Raw genomic sequence first — 26,772 nt, forward strand, 5'->3', positions numbered from 1 at the left:
TTACATGCTTCATTCTACTCTTACAGGTCTGAATCGAAAAAAAATAGTTAAATTAATTGTTATTATTAAAAATATGTGTCAATTGTTTTAAAACGTCCTTTTTAAAATAAAAAGTACAGTATTAAATATGAAAGATAAAGAAAGTAAACAAATTTTAAATTAATAAAAAATAAATTTAAAAATATTAAATAAAAACGAGAAATAAAACTGAGATTTTTTTGACCAGCGAAATAAAACTGAGATTTGATATTAGATCTTTTTGCGCGTTCAGTGAGGTCTTCTTCAGACCCCCTGATTGTGAATTGGTTGTCAGTTACTTCATCTGCAGTGCAAGTTAGAAATCTGTCCCACAATTTTTGAGGCGCCTGGTTGGTGATCAAATCGCTGGCCTGAGTGGGGAAGCCTGGGCAGTGTAACTTACAATGAGGCCTCAGATCGTGTTGTTTGGAGATTCGCTGACGGAGCAATCCTTCCGACCTGGCGGATGGGGTGCTGCTCTTGCCAACTCATATTCTCGCAAGGTTTTTTTCCCTTCGTGTTTGTTTTTCTCATTCGTTCTCGTCCTCATCAGAGATCCAAAATTGTCTTCTGGTTCCGTACATGCTTCAGAAATTAATAATCTTTTATATTCTCTCATTGCGAAGGCTGATGTTCTCATTCGTGGATATGGTGGATACAACACCAGGTGGGCTTTGTTCTTGTTGCATCACATATTCCCTCTGGTAAATTGCCATCTTTATCTTCATTTCTTCACTAATATCTATGTTTGCATCCTACTTCCATCTGTTATCCTAGTATATGGCTAGCCATTGATCCTTTTGCCTTATGTGTGGATCATTCAGCTGCCATTATTGGTCAGTACTAAAATCACTTGACTCAAAGTAGCATGCATGCAATTTGTCTTTTTTGGGTGCTTTTAAACATGGACGATCCTCTTTTCTTTTTCCCCCTTTTGGTTGCGAATGGAAGAAAATTTTTGATTTGACATACAGCTTTTTGTTAAGCATGAGACAAAATGAGAGGATGATTTAATCAATGGGCTCCTTCACGCATTGCTCTAATTATATAAATTTAGTAGCCTTTAAAGGTTAGTTTTAAAGATTCAGCAATCTGCTAGTCTTGGCTGTGTCATAGTGATGTACTGATTGAACATTGGACCTTTCATTAACATCTGCGGGATTTCATATAGTCTTTTGACACTTCTTGCTGCCCCGACAGTGAAGCTATATTTCCTATTGATGCATAATTTTCCTTAAACAAAAAAATCTCTTAGTTTGTGATACTGCAATGCCGTGCTTGATAATATATTCGAGGCTCGGCAAATAGCTACATTGACGGTTGAATTCCTAATGTTTTAATAGCGTGACTTCTTTTCCAGGACTCAACCAAACCTCCTGTTGCTACCACAATTTTCTTTGGTGCTAATGATGCTGCTTTGTTGGGAAGAAATAGTGAAAGGCAACATGTACCTATTGAAGAGTACAAGGAGAATCTTAGAAAGATTGTTCGACATTTGAAGGTCAAATTTTGCTGTTTCACTTTTCAACAACGTAAATCAGTTGGTTAGCAACCTGTTCAATCCTTTCAAATCATTATCTGCTAACTTGTGTTCCTTTGGTTAGACTTTGCCTATAATCCAGGATAATATCATTTAACCTGGATTTTTGTTTATTCTAATTTACGCAGATGGTATATATTACATCTATGCGTACCCATTTCTTGTTTTAGATATCATAATTTACTTGTTCCAAGTTTATAAGTTGGATAACTTGCTCCAGTATATAGCAATGTCTTGAAAGAATAAGTATATCACGAATAGACTTAGAGGAAATGTATTTTATTGGAGTCTCAAGGATTTTTTAAACTGTATAACCTTATGATTTTATCTTCTATATGATATAATTTTTACTTCTGGAAATACTCTGTAAATTGAAGTTCAACTTTTAAAGTACTTTTTGCCTTTTTCATCCCTTTGAATTCAGTATAATGATTTGGATTTCTTTCCATCTTGTTACTTTGCCTCATTGGGTTGAGGAGGATCCTAATGTTGATTGTGAAAACAATCAGGGCATAGCGTGAATTGGACCCATATTCCATTAAGTGCCAATCATATGATGTTATGGAAAGTAGAAATAGAGATGAAAGAGGAGAGAGAGAGAGATTTAGACAAAAAGAATCTTCATGAACCATCATACATGTCCTCCTAAGTCATACCCCTTGGTACATTGGTATATATTGAGAAAGCGGACAGGCAAACTGCTCCAATGAACTACGATAGTAATTTCCTAAGTAACTACTCATCTATTGTTCATATTATAGGATCTAACACTATTTCATAACTGAACAAAAAATTGCAGGAACGGTCGCCAGCTATGCTAATTGTGCTTATTACTCCACCGCCAGTTTGTGAGGAAGGGCGTGATGCTTATGCAAGGTATGATAGATTCCGTCTCTCATTTTAGATTCAATATCCAAAATCTGCATTCTTTTATGGTCGCTGTCTCACTGTACGATGCAAGTTATTTGCTAACCTTACCAAAAGCATTGAATGGAGCTGTTCCTTGTGACATGTATCTTCATGCAATTCCTGGAGGGAAAACCGCTGGGTGAACTTCTAATTTGTAAATTTTTTTGGCCTCTAGACTTGTTGTCCTTGAAATTTGAATGTTTTAATAGAGCAAGAGAATCATGGGCTAAATAATCTTTCCATCATTTAAATGATTGTTAACTTTAATAGGTTTTCACTGTCTTGCAGATCTTTATATGGCGAGAATGCCAGAAAACTGTCAGAAAGAACAAATGAAGTAACAGGTGAATATGCAAAAGCTTGTATTGAAACAGCTGAGGAATTAGGTGTTCGCTTTATCAATCTTTGGTCCAAGATGCAAGAGTCAGATGGTTGGCAAAAGAAATTTTTAAGGTTTGTGATGCTTAATTCCTGGACACTTGAGAGAACAGGTGAATATTATTTAGGTTTGACCCTGTTCTCTTGTTGAAGCATCATGAATGTTTTCAAACTTTTTGGTCTATTTGTGTTGCAACAAAATAGTTAAATGTCTTATTCAAGGGGATGCCATTTTATTACATTATAATCTTTAGAGGAACACTCTAGGTAAAAATCTTAAATCAGCAGGCTTGATCAAATACCATAGGAGGGAATTTAGCATTGAAAAAGTGAGGACGACCTTGACCATAAGACACCCAAAAAAAAAAAAAGGAGGAATATTTAGTCACTATGTTCTTGTGAAGAACAAAGGTTGCAGGTTATTAAAAAAATAATTTGAGATTCATTCAGATGCATAGTGTAACATCACTACTTACTAACCAGAACTAACTATGATAGAAAAGATTAAAACTAGTAAACATACCCTATCATGGTTATTTAAGAGCAATCACATCATTAAAGGGCTAACCATGATAGAAAAACATTCGACCTTAATTAAGACTATCATGGTTAGAAAAAGAATAACCTATATTTGTAATCATGGCAAACATGGTTATAAAACAATATGCCTTTGAATGATAAATTATAATAGCAGTTTAGACTTGACTATCTTAGTCAACACTAGCAACAACTAAACTTGTCAAAATTGCCATTATCACATCATGGATCCACAATAATTCAATCACATGCAATCTAAGGGCCTCAGGCCCACTACTAGCACTCTAGTCCAATGTCCAGACAAAATAAACCAAAGATAGAAAGTATAATACGTCCACTAAGTCAAACGACATGAAAATATAAGGAGGTAAAATAAGTTCCAAATGAATGCAGTCCTGATGCGTGGCAATATACGAAAAGATTACATAAAACAAGGTCCAGAAGCTCTACACTGTCAGCTACAGCTATTGAGCCTCAGGAGTCTTCCCCGAAGGTCCCGCTAACGTATTGTTTCCTGAAAATGGTAAAGCAACAGGAGTGAGACAACGTCTTAGTAACTAAATTCCTACCTATCCCACACCCTAACATGGGCTAGCGAGGTGTCAGGTGGGATACATAGAGTTAATAATAGTTGATAAACATTTATTTAACATTTAAACTCACAATAATCATACAAGACAAATATTTCTACCAGTCTCATGCAATGGATACATTTCAAAAGAGATAACATACTTGTCATTTATTTAACGCTATGTTTGGTACGGGATTTTTGGAGGGGAGGGGAGGAGAGTTGCTCCCCTCCCCTCGTTTGGCTGGTGTAATTTTTTAGGAGGGGAGGGGAGCCCCTCCCCTTCCCTCGTTTGGTTAAGATGTTTTTTAAAGAGGGGAGGGATTCTTCTCCCCTCCCCTTCCCTTCTAGCCTCCCCTCCAAAAGTGGGGTTTTTTGGAGGGGAGATGAGAGATAATATTTCAATTCCTTATATACCCTTTTGATTTGTTAACCTCTAATCAATCGTAAATATTTCTACATAAGAGAGTTTTTTTGAGCATCTAACAAGAGGTTATTAAGATAATTGTCTCCAAAATTAGTGAACATTTGTAAACTTTTTTTTTTTCTCTTCTTCTAATTCCAAGAGGTTGTTGGTATTTTCTTTCACCTTCAAGGTCTTTTTGCTGATTGAAATCTATCACTCGTGACTTTTTATCTTGATATTCTATAAGTGTGTGACTATGTCTTGTAAATCAAAATTGATGAATTGTATTATATATATAGTTATATCTTAACAAAATAAAAAAGTGAGAAAATTCATTTAAATTTTATGAGGCTAAAATAGTCAATTTTTTATTAGAATAAAATAAGGTATTATTAAAATTGCTCCCTCCCCTCCCCTCCAATCAATCCAAACAGGAGATCATTAAAATCCCTCCCCCTCCCTCCCCTCCCCTCCCCTCTGTAGCTACCCTCCCCTTCCCTCCCCTCCCCTTCCCTTGATTAAAATCCCTCCCCTCCCCTTCTCTCCATCGAGCCAAACACAGCGTAAAAGATATAAATATCAATGAATATCTCATGTCATATGCAATTCTTGAACCCAAATCCATCCTTATATCCTCCTTATTTCCGCCGACTGGACCCATGGGCTAAGTTCTTTCCATTTGACTGGCAACTCTGACAAGCTCACCACACGAATGATGTGGACCGGCCAAAGACCACAAAGCACTTGGTGGACCATGGATCCCCCCTCGAAGAACTAGTGGGGTGTCGCAGTCCCTCGAAGAACTAGTGGGACAATAATAGCAGCTAACTATAGAGCTCCGTATGGAGGCTAATACCACGTGGCAAGTATATGAATCTCAACAACTCCAATTATCTCCTTTCCCCATCCAAAATAAATACACAGGGTTCAAAATGACACATTTATATGCATAATCAACAAAATTTTATAATAACACATTATAATCATGATCACCAATTTCTTGCAATACAAACTATGTCAATCCTTTTTAAAATAGCATCCCACAAGACAATTCATACAAAACGTAATATACTTTTACAGAATTAGTTGTAAAGCCGCTCACCAACTTCATACTAGAACATGCAACAGATAGAAATTTAGTTACCTGGTCTCCTAACTATCAGTCAACTACAACCAGAGTCCAACCTCGAAAATGTCACAATAGAGTTTATATCTACGAACAAAATTAAAATATTATCTCTATAGTATTAGAGTAGGCTACTCACAAAATTTTAGCCTCTAACTCCTTCTCTAAAAGTTTTAATTTTACTCAGAACTCTAGCCTAAAAGACATTTCTCTAAGGTTTGGAATGAGAACATATATATATGTGATTTAGACTCGATTCTTAAATTTCCTTACTTAAATATCCTTTAATTATTAGATTATTTTATTAGAATCATCAAATTCATAATGGAAATAGACAAACTATAAATTTATAACTTATATTCCATTTTTGAAAGATTTAGACAAATAGACTTAGTACGAACCAAGTTATTCTCACTACAGAAGTTAAACCCATAATCTAATCGTTGAATTTAATTTCCTATCCATCATGATACTATCCTCCAAATTATAGCTCAATCTAACGGTGAATAAACTTTAAAATGCTAATTTACTATTCATGACTCTATCTGTTAAATCCAAAAGATATAAGTTAAAAACGTACCTAATAACTTGTAACTCGGAGATAAAAAGGGTGATCCAACCGTTGAAATTAACGATTTGGATGTCCCAAATGGACTGACCAGATTTCAGTCCGATCCAACGGTTAATAAAATCAAAAATAACACTTTTCTGAGACTACCTCAGATATGTGCGAAAATTATTTACTTACTCCAAGCTCCACTCACTAGCTCCTATATATAGGCTCCTCAAACTCCTTCACTCTAAAAATTAGTCGATGTGGGACTTCTATACCATGGTTTAATTTCTAGAATATCATCCACACATACACACAATCACATACAAAAACATTATTAAAATAATAATAATAATAATTTGCCTATATCTAACTTCTTCTTTTTTTTTTAACTTAATACTAAAATTTATTTATTTATAAATTTAATTAAATACTAGATAAAAATAAGGATGTTACACATAGCATCGGGGTCAATTCAACTTGGCATTGCATTGTGTTTAGCCTTATAAAGATTTCTGCATTCCTGCATTGTTTTCCAGTGATGGCTTGCACCTTACGCCAGAAGGAAACGAAGTAGTGTACCAAGAAGTCACAAGGGTGTTCAATGAGGCGTGGCTTTCTGCTGAAGAAATGCCATATGATTTTCCTCACCACTCACTAATTGATGGAAAAAGTCCTGAGATTGCTTTCCAGCAAAAATGTTTGTGAATTTTGATATCCACGGACTCTTTGGGGGTTGAACTTTCGCTATGTTGTACTCCTACTGTGCTGAGTTTGGTGAGGAGTTCATGGAATTTTCTTCCTGAACTAGATAGGTTTTTCTAACAGAACAAGATTGAAGTTTATTCCTGACCGAAGTTGCCCCATTGAGAAACATTTATGAAATGGACATGGGCTGTTCGGCTGGTCTTTCACATTCAGAGCCACTCGTTCCGTAAGCTGTGAAAATGGGCCCAGTGGTTGGGTTAGGCAAGGCTGGGGTGAAGTTTCATCTGTTCATTTTATACATGGCTTATGGCCCATTCCATCATCGCCCTAGGGGTGGGTCGGCTCATGTGTGAGTTTATGTATTTTTATTTTTTGTTCAGTTCAATCCTCAATGCTTTAAAGAAGGTCAATTTTGCAATGCTTTCCCCTTTGGTTGGGTGTCATACCCCAAGGGGCCGGCCTGTTTGGATGTCATCCCAAATCATGGTTTGGAAAAAGAGATTGCCAAATATGGAGAAATCATGGTTTGAGTTCAAAACTATGGTTTCATAGTCCAAAATCATGATTTTGGATGAAGTAAATCAATTCTGCTTCTGGTTCAAATTAAAGAGTATGATTGTGTTTGTCAGAGCAGATCTCAACGATAATATGACTTTAATATTCCTCAATTATTTTTTTATAAACATATTTAATTTTATATTTTATACATATATATACACATTAATTATTTATTAATTATATTATCTTATATATTATTAATTATGTTGGTAAAAAATATATTATTAACAACTTTATTCTTTCATATTAAAATATATTATAAAATCTATCTTTTATGTAATTATCATATTAACTTATTTTTTTTAATAGTTTGCACGTATAAAAAGTGCTTATGATAATAATTATACAAACACTCAGTTGATTCAATCATTTAAATTCGCACAATTTTGATTTCGAATTCATGAAGATGGAGCTTATGTGAAACAGGATCAGCTGTGACTGCATGAGCACACAACTTCTTTTCTCCCGAAGGCATGGATGAATGAACGTTTCTAAACCAATTCTCAATTCCTACCGTTTCTTTTCAATCCAAAAGGTTAAAAAAGCCTTGAGAAAAAAAAATGAAAGATTAAAAATAGTTTGATTTAGAAAATTTTTTGTGATATAACTTCTAGTTGTCAGCCCTAGAGCCTCTCAAGAAGCTTGGGAATTAGTCATGTTGTTCAATTAAAAAAAATAAAATAAAGTTGTCCAATTTCATGAAATTATTTTTCATCTTTTACCTTTGTTATTCTAAACAACCGGGGCAAAACAGAAAATGATCATTTGAACATGTTATTAAACTTACAGGGGAATATATCTTATTCAGTTATGGCTTATTTTGAATTTACGGTACAATACCAATTGAGTAAGATTCATGACTTCAATTAATCTTAATAACATTAATTGTCGTAGTTAAAGCACAATGAGCGGACTATTAATTGCCTTCTTCAGACAAGTTACTGTCGTTAACTAACTCCGGGAGACACAGACATTATCAGTATCCACTTAAGCTGATAATAGTAGGCTCTTAAACAAGTTCGATAATTACCGTTGCGCCCTTCCCGCAGACGTCATCTCTTTTGTTGCAGCTTATATCCTTTGTTTTTTTCAAAGCCAAATCATCCCTTTGATTGATTTTTTCAATATCACCTTTACATAAACATAAAATTATGCAGAAGTGTGTGCGTAGAGCCGGGAAAATCGTCAGATATTTTTCTCTTAAAATGAGAAATAAGCCCTGGAGGGCCGCGGGCCGGCCCTTTTAAACCCTTTTATAATTTTTTTATTTTTTAAATTTTTTATATAATATTAATGTTATTAATTTTTTACATTGTTAATAATATTTCAAATATTTAGTTATTATTATCATTTTAAAATTAAATTTAGTTTTAGATAATAATTTATCCAATTAAATTTTTAAAAATGGGTTAATTTGGATTTTAATAATGATTTGATTTATATTATATGCGTTAATATTTTTAAACTATATATATATATTTGATAATAGAATATTTTTATACTTATATAACTTGTGATTCTATAATTTGAATTAGAAATTCATGAGTTTCAACAACAATGTTTCTCACATTAAAGTAAAATAATAGTTAGATTGCAAAATTTAAAAATAAAATTCTTATAAAAAAGAAAAACTTGATATTTTTGTTACGAAACAAAAGTATACTTATGAAAAAAAGTAATTAATTATAGTGATGATGAAGTTTCAAAAGATTAATAATAGTGTTTATTTATTGCACAATTGCATTATAGATAAAACTTTTAGATGTTGTTATCTTGTTAATGAATGTTTTAGATGTTCTTAGATGTTGATGAATATTTATATAAGATGATATTTTATATTTGTGACTTAATTTTATTCATATTTATGTCTTTTATTAATAATTTCATTGGTTTATTTTTATATTTTTATAAAAAAAATATGATAAATATAAAAAATAGTATTTTTTTTAAACGGGTCAAAAGCTCGCGGACCAACTCTGGCCTTATAGCTTAAGGGCGGGCCCTAGCAAATTGGGGTATTTTTAAAATTTCAGTCCTGCAAGGCCGGTCCTTTTAAGCCCGCACAGTGCGTGTGTGCTCGCGCGTGTGGGTGTGCGTGTGTGTGGGGGGAAGTGGCTTCAAGGCCACATGCACATCTTTTCCCCTCAAACTAGGAACGAGGTCTTACAATCTTCTTTTTTTCATTTGTTTGTTGAAGACATCAAAGTACAAACTTTATTTAGCTGCATATACATGTTAAATATTTCCCGCGATTATTCCACTATTTATTTTTGGTGTATTATTTTCCCTCATTTTCTGGATTTGGATATTCTTTATCTGCAAACTGCACTTCTCTTTCATGGTGTTTGTGCTTCTGAGACACACCGACGATCCGGCTCTGTACGTACGTATCATCATCCTTTAAAATTTCCTTCAAGAGTTTAACACATCAAAGAACATCTTTCATCTGAGACATCATCTCCATCAAATCCATCTCCCGCTTAACTTCCACATTCTCATTCTGTGATTTCTCTGAATCAAACTGATCATCCCCATCAAGATCAATAGTATTATCAACAACGTCATCGCCACAAAATTGCAACTTTACTTCAAAGTCTCCTCGATGCACAGTATGATCAGGAGCACAAGGCATATCATCAAGCAAAGAATCAAGATTGCATCCCTCTTGAAACAAAGTTATGTTCTCATCGAAACAAAAGTCTGGGACGACCTCGTTAAAGTCATATGTAGGAACCAATCTGTCAATGTCGGGACAAAACTGCTCACTTGCTGGTGTTGCTGATGCTTTCCTCCTACCAGTCATAGGATTGTTATTGTTGTTACGGTTAGCAGAAGAAGAGGATCTTTTCCGATAATCTATGGGTGGGTTTCTGTCTAAGTTCAAGCTCTTGATGTATTCCTGAAGAAGCGAGGGCTTAGGGCACTTCGAGCGACACTTTCTTTTTGAATATTGCCTTCTCTTGGTTGCATTCCAATGGTTTTTAATGGAGTTTTCAGTTCTTCCCGGCAACTTCTTAGCAATCTCTGCCCATTTATTTCCTATCTCTACGTGTGCTTCGATCAGTACCTTATCCTCTTCATTACTCCATGTGTCCTTCTGCAACATAAGCCCAAAACAAGAAAAAGTTGAAGGCACTATCGGATATATGGGACTGCATGTGTGTGTGTGTATTTTTTGCTAAGTATAAGTATCGTCTAATACTGTTTGAGACATTATTAGGTATCAAATGTGGGCTAAATATAAGCATCTCCTTTCATATTACCAAGATTTTTTGTAAGGTATTGAAATGTATTAGAATATTTCAAAAAATCGCAATGCATTTTAAAAGTATAAAAAGAAGAAGTTAATGATAACATGCCAAAACAGAACACAACTATATATATTTGCAACCGATGTATCACAAGAGTTTAAATCGTACTCATAACTTACGAATTTCTATACATTATATATATATATATTGATATCATATTCGGTGTGTATTTTATTTTATATGAATATTTTTTTTAAGAGTAGTGATGCTTCGCATAAGAGAAAACATGTGTAGGTGAAAAAGCATGACAAAATATGAGAGACAAATTAGAACCTTGATGTTAGGCCTTAAGTGATTATGCCAACGCTCTCGACATTGTTTTCCTATTCTCCCTGGCAAACTCTGAGCAATAAGAGACCACTTTCTCACTCCGTATTGTTCAACCAGTTGAATTAGCAGCCTGCAATGAGCAGAAAATGCAAGAAGTATCAAGTTGAAGAAAGGAAAATAATAATAGAATTAATTATATTTGAAAAAAATTGATCTTTTCAATATATGTGTGTGTGTACCTATCTTCTTCCACCGACCATTGTCCCTTTACTACGTTGGACTTGTTCCGAACTTTGCATGCCCTTCTGATTGAAGTTGATAACCTTCTATTCCTATTATTCAAGCCAACCCTTCTGAGAAAACTGTGATCGGGAGATATGATTGAGATTTCATCATCTGGTACTACAAAATTCATAGGCTTGGTTTCTTGAGAGTGATCAAACGGCAAACAATAATTGCTTAGGTTTGCATCCACCATTTCCATTTGATTTCTCTCGTGAGAGACGTTGAGGCTATAATTATTACCTCCGAAGTGGAAATTCTCCATAACATGTGCATGACCAGCTTTATTGGCATTAATATTTTCAGTAAATGGTTTTGACTCATAAACATCAAAATCTGCTGATGAACAGCCAAAGGAGAAACTATCAAAAGGGTTAACAAAATTTGCAGTTTGCACCCCAGTTACTGGATTTGATGAAGATCCATATACTTGAAATGGATCTATATGGAGTAAACCTTGCAGGGAATTACCTTGTGATGAAGGAACCCCAAAAATAGGAAACTCGAGATCTTTTAATTTGGATTTTGCACCCATTTGTTGCAACTGCATTGGCTGCTGGGAGACATAGTTTTCTCTGCTCTTTGTTTCCAGATCCATGACAGAGAGTGAAACAGAAAATGAGGGAAGCATCTAACCAATATCTTAATGTTCCACTTTCAAGGACATGTTCTTCCCTGGTCTTAATTTTATAGTGGAGAGTCGGAATGCATTAATTAATATTTGAAGCATCCAATGGTGGGATATAAACCCTTCTCAAACTTCAAATGAGTTAATTGACCCAAATCAAGCCTCTCTCTCTGTTTTTTTTTTTTTGTTCTTGCTATGTTAGTAACTGCTATTAAGGTTATGAATGAAGTTGAATAAGATATAATACTTCAGTTATGTTATTTATGTAGTTCATCATTAATATTGTCAAACCGAACATGGTTACTCTTTGCTTTTATACCACTACTTATATTTTCTCTCAACAGTAGTTCTAGACTGTTCAGAAACAATTTTAAACCATTCAAAGTTATTTTTTTATATTTCAATATTTTGATAATGTTTTTATGAATTATTAAATTCAGACTATTTAGATTTAATCAAACAGTTTAATTCTAAAGTGGAAGTGATGTATAGAGAGAATACACTGGAAAGAAACCATGCTTTTGGCAAAGCCTCTCGGGTCTTTCGGAGTCCATCCACTAGCATACATACTACTTTATAATGCTATTTAGTTCTTTGCTTTTCGTTTCATACCGTGCGGGTACAATTTTAATTCCAAGGAAAAAGAAGTTGCAAGCCTTTGTTGGTTATGGGGATAAATAATATTGAAGATATATTTACTATCTGCTATTGTAACATATCATTTATTTCAGTGAGTATGTAACCTTCACTTTAGAAATTTGACTATACCCATTTGGATGGTTGATAGGGAGGCAATTTTACTCCTTCTTAGCTATTCATTGTTCTTTTATTTCTACACTGACATGTATTTTCGTTATGAAATGTAATTAATGTTCCTCTCCAAATTATACTTATGAAAATTAAGATTGGATGGTGTGCAAACAGGTATATTCATTTTGTTTCGACTATAGTTCTAATAAGATTTGGGGTGTTTGGATGGAATCAAAACCATGATTTTAAAAATATTTTTATGATGTACGAAGTAAATATGTGGAGGAGTTTGTCTCGTTTTGCAGTCCTACGTCCTTTTTCTATCCCAGGGGTTGGGGTTTTTCTCGACTAAAGTTGCAAACGAAGGGTTTTTCTTGGTCATGTTGTCCATTAAATAGGGAATGGAGTCACCTAGGATGAAACTAAGAAATATATATTTTCGTTATCTTAAATGTTGTTTAGTGTAGCTGCATGATATAAATAATTAAATACAACTCACCGTCAGCAATTTGTCAATTATGTTTCTTCAGTTCAAACAAAAATTAAAATGTTTACCTAACATGAGTTAAATGCGCCATCCACATTTTCTTGATAGGCTTAGTAGGTGTCCAACTAGCTTTGTATGATTAAAAATGGAGTAAAATATACATTTAAATTAAAATAAAATCAGCAATACCATCTTATGGATGTTTGCTTCTATATAATTATCATGGTTCATATTGATTATATATAGAAATGCTAGTGCTTATCTCGAGAAACTGAGATTAGGGAATTGTTTGGATCAGCTTTCTAAAAACAATTTTATAATATATAAGTATGTTAAAAAAAGTTTTATCTCATTCTAAATAGAGGATAAACCTCCCCCATTGATTATAGAGTTGAATATCTCCTCCAAGTATGGATGAATGAACCAAAAGTAGATCTCATAATTTCATTTTAAAAAGCAAAATCATGTTATCAATACCCTAAATTTCATCCCATGGCTTTGCCTGCATTTGCCACAAGTAAAATAGTAATGACACACTATTTTCTTGGTCCAGGGGAAAAAGCTATTGATGAATGGTAGTGGCAGGCCAAGCCCCAAGACGATCACATAACCATAAATTCTCCTTTCACATCTTTTGGCCCCAATTTCCGAAGTTGGGAATGGAGAAATGGAGAATTAGTTTGTGGGCGCATTTTGTGCAGCACATCCCCCACCATATAACAAGACTATTTACATATATTTGTGCAAGTGACATAGTATTTGTACACTCGAAAAAAAACACTTGAAGGTAGTTCTTAAGCAGATGAGAGATTTTCCTTGCAGCAGAACAACCAGGTGCTATTCATCCTACAAACAATAAGATTCACAAGGCAAGAAGGAAAAATCAAAAGAAAGGTGTGGGGACAAGAATGACAACACTCAAATTCCCTGCCTCACCTACAAAGTAATTATAAAATGCAGCTATTATCCGGCTTTAATAAACTCAAAGCGACTAGCACAATTTTACGAAACACTAAGCTGTCTTCGGCTTTGGCTTAATCCTCTTTGCCCTTGAATAAAGGAACACTCCGGCAAGAGCTATACCAGTGCCTGTTGAAAAATAAGCGCATGAAATCTCATCACCATGTGTCTTGTGCAGCAGTTAAGCTAAAGTTAACAAGGAGCTTTAACTGTTGCGAAATGAAAGAAGAATGTAAATTTACCTAAAGCGTTAACAGGTGATACAGGTGTTTTGAAGAAGAGGACGGAGCTCACAATGACAACAACCCGCTTCACACAGTTGCCCACAGAGTGGGTAACAGGGGATACCCTCTGCAATATCATATAAGAAACCTGCAAAACCATTCATACAGAATCGTATTAGCGTGCATTTAGAAGCGCAGAACCATAAGTGAGGCCAACAGAACTATGTGCTTTCAATGAGACCATCGTAAGACCCACAGCACGTAACATTCAGAATGCCCTTCCTAATTGGCATGGCATAACGTTTATTAATTATTTCAAAATGAATTCTAACTATCTCAAACAAAGTTTTTGAGAATCATGAGAGATTACCAATGAGCTTAATCCATAATGGGAAAAAAAACAATTCCTGTCAAACCACTGGTTTTGTCAACATGCAAGATGGATATCAGGGGAAAAATCTACAGTAATGCATAGAAGAGGAAAACTCACTTGTTGATATGCATGGAAACAGAGTGCAGCAACAAGAGCTCGGGTGTATAATTGCCTAACATTTAACCCCTGTTTCAAAAACCAAAAGAAAAGAAAAGAAAGTCACGCTTACAGATTAAAAAGCTCAGCACCAGACGGCATTTTTAACTTTTTCCCCTTAATAAGAGAAAATATATATCGATTTTAATAATCAAGATACTCACCGCAGATTGCAGATATGCAGGGGTAAATTTGACGCCTTCCATGAAGATAGCCACAGGTGCTAACAAAAAGAAGGACATAACAGTTATTATTGAGAAGAGGTTTATATTGTCCACTGATTCCTGAGAAAAAATAGAACACCTGTTATTTTTTCTCTTCTTCGTGAAAAGACAGAGAGTAAGATAAGAGATCCAACACTCTTACTAGTGCAAATAATTAATATCTAATGAAATAGATCCCACACTCTTACTAGTGTTCATACAGCAAATTACCTCTTTATTAACCATGACCTTTTTGCTGAGAACATTACGAGACTGAAACGTCAAATTAGATGCCATTGCACTCCCAAATCCAGCCCTTTTGAGTATTCCACAGAATGAGCAGCAGATTAGAAGACATATCCCGTTTATTTTCCTCCATAATCACGCTATGCTCACTCTCCGTCTCCACCCCCTTTAAGGTATAAGAACCGAAAAAGAAGATCTTACCAATTAAATGAGGCTTCAGTGACAGACGCTAGTGCCACTCCACCAACAATAGGCACAAGCGAAGCGACCGCCAATACAGTCGGCATCTGTAAGACAGTGAAACAAGCTACTAAGGTTAGCAAAAGTTTAGTCATGATGAAAATTCATTTCTCCTTTAAAAGAAACTAAACTAGACTACACTAGACTTTAGTAGTCAAAGCCCAGTAAATGATAAATACACCGATATGCTACTTGTGATTAACATAACTACCAACTATAACTCGTTAGAAAATTACATAAAATGCCACTTCTGTGACCATAAGAAATCATATCAGGGGTTGCATCTAGAAAAGAAAAGAAACGGGGTGCAGTGATGTATTATCACCTCTCCAAGGAATATAGCAGAAAGGACCACTGAAAAGAAAGGCTCCATTGCTTTGATAGTGTGAGTGAACGATACGGCCACCTTTCCAAGGCTCATGTTAGTGAAAAGGTTCCCCAAAGTATGTACCATAGCCAAAGGCAATATGGCTGCAAGCTGCCATTAAGTCACTTAGAGTCAATTACTAAACACACACACCAACCCAAGAAAAGGCCCAAATAATGAATATAAGATAGAATAGATAATTCAGCACAAAGCCAAATACCAGGGAACCACTTATTTTAGGCCTTTTATAGAGATTAAAAGTCCATAAAAATAAGACAAGGAGAGTCCCGACAGCAAATTGAACAGCAGTGACAGTTACTGGAAACTGGTACACCTTCAAGACCTGTGAGCAAGGAAAATAGTAAAAGTTTAAATACTACCTCAAAATCTCCGGAAACAGAGACATCTTTCAACAAGAATTAATTCCTCATTCATAAGTTTGTCCATCCACCATTTGTAATCGGGAGCTTATGGATTTCAACTACGAGCCTCTGAAGACTAATACTATATGTCAATGTCTACCTTCTGGCGAAAATTAGTTGATAGTATCCGAAAGTCTTCCAAAGAACATCTATCAATTATCAGACCATTAACCAAAAAAAACAAAAGACGATCGACAAGCAAACAAACGGGAAACATTTCAGCATATCGGAATCCGGACTGAGATGTTGAATTAATATGGCATAATTTGAAAGTCCAAAAGCACCAATAATATGTGACGCATTCTCAACAGTTCCACCGTACACAGACTATGGTTCACAATTGCATAAATTTTCGGCCGTTTAATACCAAAAGCAACTAAGGAAAAAAATAATTCACGGAAAAATCTCCATAGCTTTTCTTCGGGAATCTTAAAATGGTAAAAAAAAACAAAAAACAAAAAAAGAAAGAACAAAGTAGTTCTGAGATAGGAATTGAGATTGAATACCTGCTTATTGTAGATATTAAAGTATATGTTGAAGAGGTACCAAAGGCCAAACAAGGATCCAAGCTGCAGGGTTTTGAATAAGGCGTTGGGACTCTCGTCCGCGCTTTCAGGCACAGAAGTGGCCCGGGCCTCAAACCGAGTAGTAGCATCAGAATCAGAGGAAGCAGGAGTGGGCAAAGATGTCAAGGGCCTGAACTTAAAAGAGGATGAGGAGGAAGAAGAAGCAACGGACCAATATCGGCGATGGAAAGACGAGGACGAGGAGGAGGAGCTTTCATTGGGCTTGGAAGAGGAAGCAGAGATAGAAAGGTGTGGAGGATCGAAGCGATTGCAGGAAAAAGGTCCGCGAGGTCTGTGAAGAGTAAGCGAAGGGGAGAGAGTGAAAGCTGTGCTCTGCATTTTCGAAGTTCAGGGACGGATCTAATTCTCGAATATTCCAAAAGAGGGAGAAAGAGGTGTTAGCCTGCAGAGTAACGTAAAAGCTCAGATCATTTTTTGTCCTGAAATATAAATATAAATGGAATTTATAGTTGCGGGTTCAAATCGCAATGAATCCAGATTCAAAGATGCTGGATGTTCCACTCACAGTGGGGTGCCTATTTTTTGAGATTTGGGAAGAAACGTCGGAATTTTGGGATTAAAATAAATATTCTAATTTTGAAATGTGTATATGGAGGATCAATGTTAAAGCCCTTTTGAAAAGCCACTACTACCAGTATTAAATACTCTGAATTCAGCCAAAAAAAATTAATAAATATTCTAATTTTGAGATTAATTTGTCCCCATAAGGACAATTTGGAGATTAACACACATACACACACACGCAGAGAAGCTTCTAATAACTTTCAGGAGTGATGAGTGAATTTCAATTTTTTGGGGTAATAAAATTTGAACCTACTTGTGTTAGAAGCTGTAAATTTTTTTATTGATAAAAAAAAGATTAGAGGCTTAATCATAACTCAATTTAACTCAATTCCTATAAATTTAATAAAATTATAACTTCATCTCTAAACTTTAACGCACAGTTGCTCAGTCCTTATAATTTTTATCATTTAAAACCTTAATATTTAAACTCCATGAAATACGTAACTTTTGAAAATATAAAAACTAATTTTTTAAATGACTACACTATATAAATTAAATTGTACTTAAGAATTGAGTTACAATTGAGGTAAAATTATCAAAAATACACCAAATTACAATCCAGCGGTTCAAAAAATTAATTTTCGTAGACTGAAATACGTGAAGTTTTATCAATCGCCTGGAAGCAGAAATGGATTCCTCATATAGTGAGTTTAATCCGAATACTTGTACTATTATTACAAGAGGGGAAGATATATATTTTCAAAATGAAAATGAAGATTGTTCACTTAAGCCGTATCGGATCACTGAGAAAAATACCCTGAAAATAAGGCCCTCCTCGTGTTCCTGAGTTCGAAGAAATACGCCATCTCACATTTTACAGGTATCCATATCACTCGGTAACTTCGAGGGGTTCGTTAATGACGAGTCATCACAACTACACACAGATGCATAACCGTAGCCTCACTAAAATTATATTCTTATGACATAATTACTTCAACACTCGCAGTCTTCATGATCCCGCAGACAGGGCATATATCAATAAATACTTCACAATCCTTGCAGAGACACAAATGCCTGCAAGGCAACATTAAAACACACACTTCTTTGACTTTGCAAGCCCTGCAATTCATCTGCCTCTTGAAGGAGTTTGAATCTCCAGCATGCTCAGTAACTCCTTGATAACCTGTATTCGTACATGAAGCTACCTCCTCTATTTCTCTATCGCCATGAGCTTCTTTTCCACGCATAACACATTGGGCCATGACTTGCTGTAAGTTGTTCTTCAATGCATTAACTGCAGACTCGTTATATTTCGCTCTGAACTGCCAGGATTGAAGTTCCATGCTAACTTGCTTCATTTTCTCTAATAGCTCTTGGTTCTTGTTATTCATATTCTCTATTTCTAGCTCTTTTTCATACAGCTTCCTGCTAACTCCTCTCTCAATGGCACTCAGAAAAGAAACCATGTGTCTTAGCCTCAGTTCTCTCAGACCTTTGATGGTGTTCTCCTCCTGTTGAATATGATCATGGTAAGATGTGAATATGCATTCTGCCAGCAAACAGAATCATCGTTCTGGTTACATGCTAAACATTACGCACTAATTTCCACACGGATGGCCATACAAACTACTTTGATTATCAGTTTACACGAGGAATCCAATACAAGCCACAACAATACCAGACAAGATACCATATTCCTGAATAAACAGAGTTAAGCTTCACTATCAGTTCTTGTTATTGCATAGCAGCAACAAAAAAGGTTCCATCTAAACTTATTTGGAAAAGAATGAAACCCATGAAATCACTAGGTCTAACTAGAGAGATTTTGTTATTCTGCAAGAAATTCTACACCATAACCATACCAGAAGGGAAATAATTAAGGAATGAAAAGGTTTCCTTACCTGAAACCTGATATAACAATCAAGCTCTTTTTTCTGCTGATCAATTTCAACCTTTAGATTATCATCAAGGGACAAAATTATAGGAAGTGTCGCTTTAATGCCTTTGCTGGCAGAAGTGACAGCAGAATTGGGATCATCTTCCTCACATGAAAGCCTCAGACCAGTGGAAACCATGTTTGGGACATATCCAGACTGGCCAACATTGTCATGGAAAGATTTATTATTAACAGATATTGGATGCTTGCGCTCTCTGGACAGTGATCCTACTTCTACAACTCCTCTCGCTGTTTCAGTAAGAGGATTATGCTCAACTCCTTCACAGTTTAAGGAACCAATGTTGCACCCAACTCGAGCTGTGACAAAGTTATTATGTTATTTTCTTCAGCAAACTGAATAAAGACACTAACAGAGATAATCGGTACACAAGTACCACTACTATAATCAGTTCAAGGAGAGTATCCAAAGTTCCAAGTTTAGAAAGAGAAGAAACAAAAAGTCAAATACTTGTCAGTGAATGTGAGTATATGACCAATATGTCGAAGCAGAAGAAAATATTTCTGAGAAAATGCAGGGTGAGCAAGAAACTAGAAATCAAGAAAAGCATGCAAAGGTACGAATTAAAAAATAAGTAAGTTTTTGTGTTGCATTCATGTAGAGCGCAAAACAAAGCAAAATATAACATCTGACAAGCAACTAATGCATATTGCAGAGGTACAAATTGAAAAACACGTCAGATTAAGAAAGGAAGTAACAAAGCAGAAGTCAGCCTCTCGGAAATACTTACAGTCCCCAAACAATTGCAGCGGAATTCCCTCAGTATCATACTGCAACCTATTTCTCCTAACAGAAGAGGAGAACATGGGATAAACATTGTCCCCTTCAAACATGTTCCTAAAAAGAGAAAAGGAAAAAAAATAAAATAAAATATCAGAGTTTAATACATCTATATAGGCAAGCGAAATTGTTGCAAAACATGATTTAGGATTTTCTTGTTTTGAAAAATTAACAGGCATACACATTTAAAATAAAAAAAATAACACACTCGTTAACAAAGAATATACATATTTCAGAAGAAACCAGTTTAAAACAGCAAGATTTAAGCCACCTCCGCATATTTGAAATACCATTTCCCTTGTAATATATGAACATGCAGGCCTCTACTAAATGCTGATAAATCCTATGAAAATTTAGCAGATTACAACCAGCTCAACAATGAGAATCATATACAAACGAAAGAATGAAATTCAAACAAAAACTAAACGCCTATCTTTCTTCTAAGGTTCTCACAGGCCAACGGAGTGAGCAATGACAAAAATAAGTACAAAAAAAGATTATGCAAAGACCAGGCCGTCTGCCATGATCCCATAGAATCAAGAAGCTACTTTTACTAAATCAAATCCAATCGGAAAATCCAATGACATGTTTATGAAACCCCAAAAACAAAGAGGAGAAAGGAAACAAGCATCTCCATTTGACGATTATAGCAACAAAATAGTCCGCACTCAGATTTGTACAATGGAATCTCAAGTAAACGATATTTAGAAATTAAAAAAAAAAAAACAACATAATTTAGGACAACCCCGAAACATCCGATCATCCAGAACAAAAAGAAAGCTTACACTTCTTGGGCATTTTCCTGGAAACACGGGAAGATCAGGATTGGCGGGGGCCGATATTAGAAAGATGGAGCAGAGAGGAGCATTATAGCTACCATGGGTAGTAGTCAGAAAGTGCGTTGGCGTTTCGCGGTAAGAAAGGTGTTGGTGGAAATGGAAATGCAAGTAGTTGCAGCGAAGAAAGATGATGATTCCATGTGTACAAGTAAATGTTGGTGGTGTTGGTGATAATGGTAGCGTTGAGATAGTAGTAATCTTGCTCATCATCGCCTTCATCAGCTATCTTTTCGTTTTCCCACCGAGTCACATTTTCGCCTTTCTTTATTTCAGTCCCTGCCTGCTGGTGTGCCCTGAATCCGGATGTCGCCCTGCCCTGTGTTGACTCACTAGATTGTCATTTTGCTTCCTTTGGATTTCTCCAGAGAGGTGCTTGTGGGCCCATTTGGGTTGGGCCTAAGATGAAGGAGGAAGTTGGACCACTAACCTAAGAGAGGCTAAGAAAAGTTGGTTAACCTATTTTACTATTCTTCCCGGTTTAATTTTCCATTAATTCAGACGCCCGGAAAAAATTAACAAAATTGTGGGCTTCTGGTTTACATGGAGTATGAAGCGGCTTGTATATAATTCGTGACAGATCAATAGCATAATTTTCATAAAATTTTTATCATATACAGTTATAGTTTGATTTCAATTTCAATTCACAGTCTAAATCCTATTTGACTAAATATACAAATTTAACAAATATTATTATAAACCTTGAAGTGATATCAAATATTAATTTCATGAATAATAAACTAATATTTGAGTAAATATTTTTTAAAATTTATTGATTAATTTAATGATATTAATTTCAAAAAGACACAAATATTGTAAAATTTATTTTAGTGTTATGATAAAATCTTAATTCTCGTCTATTCAAATAAAAATTACCACTCTGTTTGGTAGTATTGGAAGACCCTATGTTGTGTTTAGAAGGATAAAATTTCACTGTTTTTTTGTCTCAAGTGCCTAACTCCTTCATATGGTTGAATTTTGATATGAGCCATGCGCCACTAGACTTTGATTTCCATAGATTGTAAATACTTCCTAAACTTATTTTGCGAGGTTTTTTGAACTAAAATGAACTACTAAATTTGAACTATAAGATTTTGGTTTAGGAATCCTCTTCTTTAGTTCTATTTTTAAAAAGGATTAATACAAATTTATTCTGAAAATTTTTACTTAGAAACATTTGGTACTTGAGAGTGTTTTTTAGGTATAAATTTATTTAGAAAGTTTAAAATCACAATAATATTGCTTCTTACCATTAAAAAATTAATATTAACTGTTAAAATTTTGCGAATGATTTTTTTTTTACTATGGCAAATTTCTTCCCAAGGTCTTGTAAACCCAACTCATTTGGACTTAAAAGGGAACAAGAAAGGTAATTTGGATAATTGTTGTAGTTTTCTGTTTTTGCCTCTCATAATATTAATGGTTGACGTTGCTATTTAATTATTAATGTTCATTTTTTACTAGTATGAAGTAAAATTGCTTTGATTCCAAACTTTTTAGGTAGATTTGCATCTCCAAAAAATTAATTATCTTGAAGACACTATGGGCCTAGCCCAATAGGAAGGTCCATTATGTCTAATTATTAGCAGATATCATTACGCTGATTATGACCTAGAATGTGTGCCTTTAAATACTGTCACTAGCTACTGAATAAAATGAAAGTTTTCTAGGCAAATTATCCTACATGGTATCAGAGTGACACTGATCACCATGATCTAATTCAATTTTGGATTGGATCCCCAAGGCCAAAGTGGTCCCTTCCCGTCAGCGCATAACGTCACAACTACCAAGAACCAGGGGACGAAACAACAAGCTCCAACTGATGCCTAGTCCGTTGCGATTACCAACCATAGACTTAATGGCCATAACTGCCTATAATGGTCGACCGGTATGAGACTATATGTGACCAGAAAAGGCAAACTTGATTATCTGACAGGGAAGAAGCCCAGACCGGCACTCACTGACAAGTCATATGGCGAATAGGAAACTAAAAATTCGATGGTCCAGTATTGGCTACTTAACTCGATGACAACATAAATCAGCGCAAGTTTCTCCTTGTTCTAGTCAGCCAAGGACGTTTAGGACACTGCACGTGACATGTTTGCCCTGGTTAAAACCAGGCTACAATCCTGGAGATAGAGATAAACCTGGACAACCTTAAAATGGAAAATCTCTCAGTCACTAAAAATTGGACTAACTTACATGTGCTGTGGCAACAATTAGACTCGTATGAAGCAATTGAATGGAACTATACGACTGATGCGATGTTGTATTGTAAAATAAAAGAAGAAAAGAGGATTTATAAATTTTTGCTAGGCCTCGACTCTACATATGATGCCACTAAAGGACGCATCATTGGACAAGAATCACTCCTAAGTTTGCATGAGGTCATTTTCACCACCAAGCAGGAGGAGAGCTGACTAAAACTCTTGGTTCCCAAACAACAAAGCCCTAGTGATACAGAGACTGGTGCCTTTTACTCTAAAGGGGGACAACCGAATGAAAATAAAGAAAACAGGGGCAATAAATGATGACATTGTTAGAAAGCACGACATACCAAAGATGTATGTTGGAAGCTCTATGGCAAGCCACCAAATAGCAAAAGAAAAGGGAGCAGAGAAGGCAGGGCATATGCTGCCACTTTAGGTTCTAAATCTGATCTTGGTGACAAACTGAAGAAAGAAAATATAGAGTTTTTACAAAAGCCCCTAGATAAGTGTGACACCCAAGACGCCATGGTAGCAATTGGTAATGTAGCATTCACAGGTAAAACTATTTTAGCCCTTAAAACTGAAGTACATCGAGAAAGTATATAGATTGTAGATTCTAGGGCTACTGATCATATGTCAGGTGATATAAATTTTATTCAACATATCAAAGCATACCCCCATCCTATGTTTATTAAAGTTGCTGTTGGGAAATTTTTGTAAGTGTACAGCATTGATGAAGCATGGGTATCTGGAAAATTAACTCCCACAAATGTTTTATATGCACCTGATTTAAAGTGCAATATTATATTTGTTACTAAGGCTACGCGGCTTAGTTGTGTAATGTAAACTTCTTTGCCTCTTACTATTTGTTTCAGGACTTGGAGTCAGGGATGAGGATTGGCGTAGCTAAGTTGCTAGAGGGTTTATGTTGCGTAAAGGAACAATCATGGACGAATAAAGATGCCTCAAGAGACAAAATAACAACTGGTTCTTTTGTTTCTGTTCAGAATGATGAGATCTTGTTATTACACTATCGTTTAAGCCATCCAAGTTACAAATATATGGCCAAATTGTTTCCAGATTTGATGAATAAAATTCCTAGTAATTCTTCTATTCCTTGTGAAATCTACCAACTGTCAAAACATACAAAGCATACATATCCTGCTCAAGCCTGCCATGCATCTCAACCTTTGCCCTAATACACAGTGACCTAGGGGACCCTCACATATCACTACTCTTACAAATTCACAATGGTTTGTCATATTTATAGATGATCACACATGGGTAACTTGGGTTTATTTGCTAAAAACAAAATTTGACCTAATAAAAACCTTTCAAAAATTTCACAAAATGATCCAAAACCAACATGATACCTCCATCAAAACCCTGAGAAGCAACAATAGCACAGAATACCTAAAGTCTACTCTCTAATCCTACCTAAAAGACCATGGCATTATTCACCAAACCAGTTGTGTCAACACCCCACAACAAAATGGAACGGCAGAAAGAAAAAACCACCACCTATTAGAGGTAACAAGGGCAATTATGCTTACTCATAATGTCCATAAATTCTATTGGGGAGAAGCAATACTCACTGCCATATACCTAATTAACCGCCTATCTTCAAAAACATTGAACTTCAAAATGCCAATCCAGCTATTGACTGAAACATATCCAAATTCGCACCACTTCACAAATATCCCAGAAAAAACCTTTGGTTGTATAGCCTATGTTCACAATGATCATGGTGGAAAACTTGAACCTCGTGCCCATAAGTGCATCTTTATTGGCTATTCTACCACTAAAAAAGGCTAGAAATGTTTCTCTCCTATCCTTAAAAAATCTTTTATAACTATGAACGTAACCTTTACAAAAAATCAAAGCTACTACCACAAAACACCTATTCAAGGGGAGAGAGACAGAACGAGAGGTTTTAAATTCCCTAACAGCAAACCTAGACTCTCATAACTTGAGACTAAACCTGCCTAGCCCAGAATCACCTAACTTGAGACCAAATCTGCCTAGCCCTACACTACCAGCTCTAGCCGAGCCTACAACAAATCCTAATCTACCTAATTTGGAAACTGATATTCCTGAAGGCATAGAAAAGGAAGATCATGATAACTCCAACCCACGTAATGAGCATGGAGGCATTGACCTAGACAATGAACCAGAGATAAGCCACCAAGACAAACCCTCTAGAGCTGGACTGTGCCATGATACAACACCAACTTCAAGCTCTAATGATCTTGGGTGGCCCATTGCTTTGAGAAAAAGGGTAAGAAAATGCACCCAACATCCTATTAGTAATTTTGTGTCCTATAATCGATTGTCACCTCCTATGTTGAGTTTTGTCACACAGCTATCTAATGAAAACTTACCCAGAAACTTTTATGAGGCTATTACTGATCCAAATTGGAAGGAAGCCATAGCAGATGAACTCAAGGCACTACATAAAACTCAAACCTAGAAAATTACCCAATTACTAAACGGGAAGAAGACTGTGGGGTGCAAATGGGTATTTACAAAGAAATACAATCCTTATAGAACAATAAATGAATACAAGGCGTGACTAGTGGCAAAAGGATATTCACAAACCTGTGATATTAATTATCAAGAAACTTTTGCCCCTGTTACGAAGTTAAACACTATTAGAATCCTCTTGTCACTTGTTGCAAACCTAGACTAACCCATACATCAGCTTGATGTAAAGAATGCATTCCTAAATAGAGACTTAGAAGAAAAGGTGTACATGGAAGTACCTCAAGGGTTAGCCGAGCACAACAACCCTGGAATGGCATGCAAATTCTACAAATCACTCTATGGTCTAAAAAAGTCACCAAAAGCCTGGTTTGAGAGGTTTCCAAAGCTGTTAAAAGGGTAGGATTCATCCAGTGTCAAGCAGATCATATTTTGTTTGTCAAGAAATCTAGAGGTAAACTGGCTATACTGATTGTTTATGTTGATGACATTATACTAATGGGCAATGATACATCTGAGACGGTAAAGGTCAAACAGTCACTAGAGAAAGAATTTGAGGTCAAGGACCTATGAGGACTCAGATATTTTCTAGGAATGGAGGTGGCAAGATCCAAGGAGGGAATTGTAGTCTCCTAAAGAAAGTATACTCTAGATCTTCTAAAAGAAACAGGAATACTGAGAGCCAAACCAGCAGATACACCCATGGAACAAACCAGTGAAATGGATGAGAAGGAAGAAGAATCAATTGAGAACTTAAAAGACTACAAAAAGAAGAAAGACAAACCTAAGAAGATGTCAGTACTGTTGATATTGAAAGGGACAAAAGATTAGCAGGCAAACTTTTATATCTATCTCGCACTCGACCAGATATAAGCTATGCAGTTAGTGTGGTAAGTTGTTTCACAAATGAGCTGTTAGAGGAGCATATGAATACTGTAAATAGAATCTTGCATTGCTTGAAAATGACTCATGGCCGAGGGTTACTCTTTGCCAAAGGAATGTCTCAAGAAATTATTGTTGCCGATCATGGAGGATTCCTCCTTGACAGAAGATCCACATCGAGTTACTGTACTATGGTGTAGGGAAATCTAGTGACTTGGGAAAGCAAAAAGCAGACAGTAGTCTCAAAGAGTAGTGCAGAAGCAGAGTTACGTGTCTCAGCACATGGTGTGTGTGAAGGATTGTGGATTCTTAGAGTT

The 26,772-nt window shown here is 35.5% G+C and overlaps 4 protein-coding genes across 5 annotated transcripts; 1 reads left to right on the forward strand and 3 right to left on the reverse strand.

Annotated features, from left to right (window-relative positions):
- The first annotated feature begins 283 nt into the window (after positions 1-283).
- LOC114727378 (GDSL esterase/lipase At5g62930) lies at positions 284-7,153 on the forward strand. Of its 2 annotated transcripts, none has more exons than XM_028914087.1 (6): positions 284-521; positions 645-722; positions 1,379-1,519; positions 2,352-2,434; positions 2,756-2,920; positions 6,575-7,153. In XM_028914087.1, the coding sequence occupies exons 1-6, from the start codon at positions 423-425 to the stop codon at positions 6,741-6,743; spliced, it is 735 nt and encodes a 244-aa protein (XP_028769920.1). In that variant the 5' UTR covers positions 284-422; the 3' UTR covers positions 6,744-7,153. The 2 variants fall into 2 exon arrangements, with proteins under 2 accessions (XP_028769920.1, XP_028769921.1); XM_028914088.1 differs by having other exon boundaries at positions 285-521; positions 2,358-2,434.
- Positions 7,154-9,729: 2,576 nt separating this feature from the next.
- On the reverse strand, positions 9,730-11,762 carry LOC114727358 (transcription factor MYB98-like). Its single transcript, XM_028914062.1, has 3 exons — positions 11,122-11,762; positions 10,886-11,012; positions 9,730-10,398 (listed from the first exon to the last, which is right to left on the reverse strand). The coding sequence occupies exons 1-3, from the start codon at positions 11,760-11,762 to the stop codon at positions 9,730-9,732; spliced, it is 1,437 nt and encodes a 478-aa protein (XP_028769895.1).
- A 1,972-nt stretch (positions 11,763-13,734) lies between these two features.
- Positions 13,735-17,290, reverse strand: LOC114727355 (triose phosphate/phosphate translocator, non-green plastid, chloroplastic). Its single transcript, XM_028914059.1, has 9 exons — positions 16,727-17,290; positions 16,019-16,141; positions 15,757-15,909; positions 15,393-15,478; positions 15,177-15,261; positions 14,907-15,026; positions 14,704-14,772; positions 14,232-14,361; positions 13,735-14,118 (listed from the first exon to the last, which is right to left on the reverse strand). Exons 1-9 carry the CDS (start codon positions 17,123-17,125, stop codon positions 14,042-14,044), a joined length of 1,242 nt encoding a protein of 413 aa, XP_028769892.1. The 5' UTR covers positions 17,126-17,290; the 3' UTR covers positions 13,735-14,041.
- Positions 17,291-18,067: 777 nt separating this feature from the next.
- On the reverse strand, positions 18,068-21,152 carry LOC114727383 (probable BOI-related E3 ubiquitin-protein ligase 2). The gene is made up of 4 exons (XM_028914094.1): positions 20,832-21,152; positions 19,997-20,103; positions 19,213-19,565; positions 18,068-18,822 (listed from the first exon to the last, which is right to left on the reverse strand). Exons 2-4 carry the CDS (start codon positions 20,097-20,099, stop codon positions 18,289-18,291), a joined length of 990 nt encoding a protein of 329 aa, XP_028769927.1. The 5' UTR covers positions 20,100-20,103; positions 20,832-21,152; the 3' UTR covers positions 18,068-18,288.
- Positions 21,153-26,772: the final 5,620 nt, after the last annotated feature.

The sequence above is a fragment of the Neltuma alba genome, unplaced genomic scaffold (genome assembly GCF_004799145.2).
Source record: "Neltuma alba isolate B1F8T4 unplaced genomic scaffold, ASM479914v2 tig00012467_pilon, whole genome shotgun sequence".
In the NCBI taxonomy this organism is placed as follows: Eukaryota; Viridiplantae; Streptophyta; class Magnoliopsida; order Fabales; family Fabaceae; genus Neltuma; species Neltuma alba.

Bases quoted from the DNA above. Each gene is read 5' to 3' on its own strand.
- LOC114727378 (XM_028914087.1), top strand. From the start codon at position 423: ATGAGGCCTCAGATCGTGTTGTTTGGAGATTCGCTGACGGAGCAATCC. The intron at 522-644 runs GTTTTTTTCCCT...CTCATTGCGAAG, and splicing joins CCAACTCATATTCTCGCAAG to GCTGATGTTCTCATTCGTGG. The intron at 1,520-2,351 runs GTCAAATTTTGC...CTGAACAAAAAA, and splicing joins AGATTGTTCGACATTTGAAG to TTGCAGGAACGGTCGCCAGC.
- LOC114727358 (XM_028914062.1), bottom strand. From the start codon at position 11,762: ATGGATCTGGAAACAAAGAGCAGAGAAAACTATGTCTCCCAGCAGCCA. The intron at 11,013-11,121 runs GTACACACACAC...TGCTCATTGCAG, and splicing joins TGGTCGGTGGAAGAAGATAG to GCTGCTAATTCAACTGGTTG. The intron at 10,399-10,885 runs GTTCTAATTTGT...CTTATGTTGCAG, and splicing joins ACTTAAGGCCTAACATCAAG to AAGGACACATGGAGTAATGA.
- LOC114727355 (XM_028914059.1), bottom strand. From the start codon at position 17,125: ATGCAGAGCACAGCTTTCACTCTCTCCCCTTCGCTTACTCTTCACAGA. The intron at 15,262-15,392 runs GTAAGATCTTCT...AATACTCAAAAG, and splicing joins ACTGAAGCCTCATTTAATTG to GGCTGGATTTGGGAGTGCAA. The intron at 14,362-14,703 runs GTGAGTTTTCCT...ATGGTTTTGCAG, and splicing joins GTTTCCATGCATATCAACAA to GTTTCTTATATGATATTGCA.
- LOC114727383 (XM_028914094.1), bottom strand. From the start codon at position 20,099: ATGTTTGAAGGGGACAATGTTTATCCCATGTTCTCCTCTTCTGTTAGG. The intron at 19,566-19,996 runs GTAAGTATTTCC...ACTTTGTCACAG, and splicing joins GCTGCAATTGTTTGGGGACT to CTCGAGTTGGGTGCAACATT. The intron at 18,823-19,212 runs GTAAGGAAACCT...CATATTCAACAG, and splicing joins ATTGTTATATCAGGTTTCAG to GAGGAGAACACCATCAAAGG.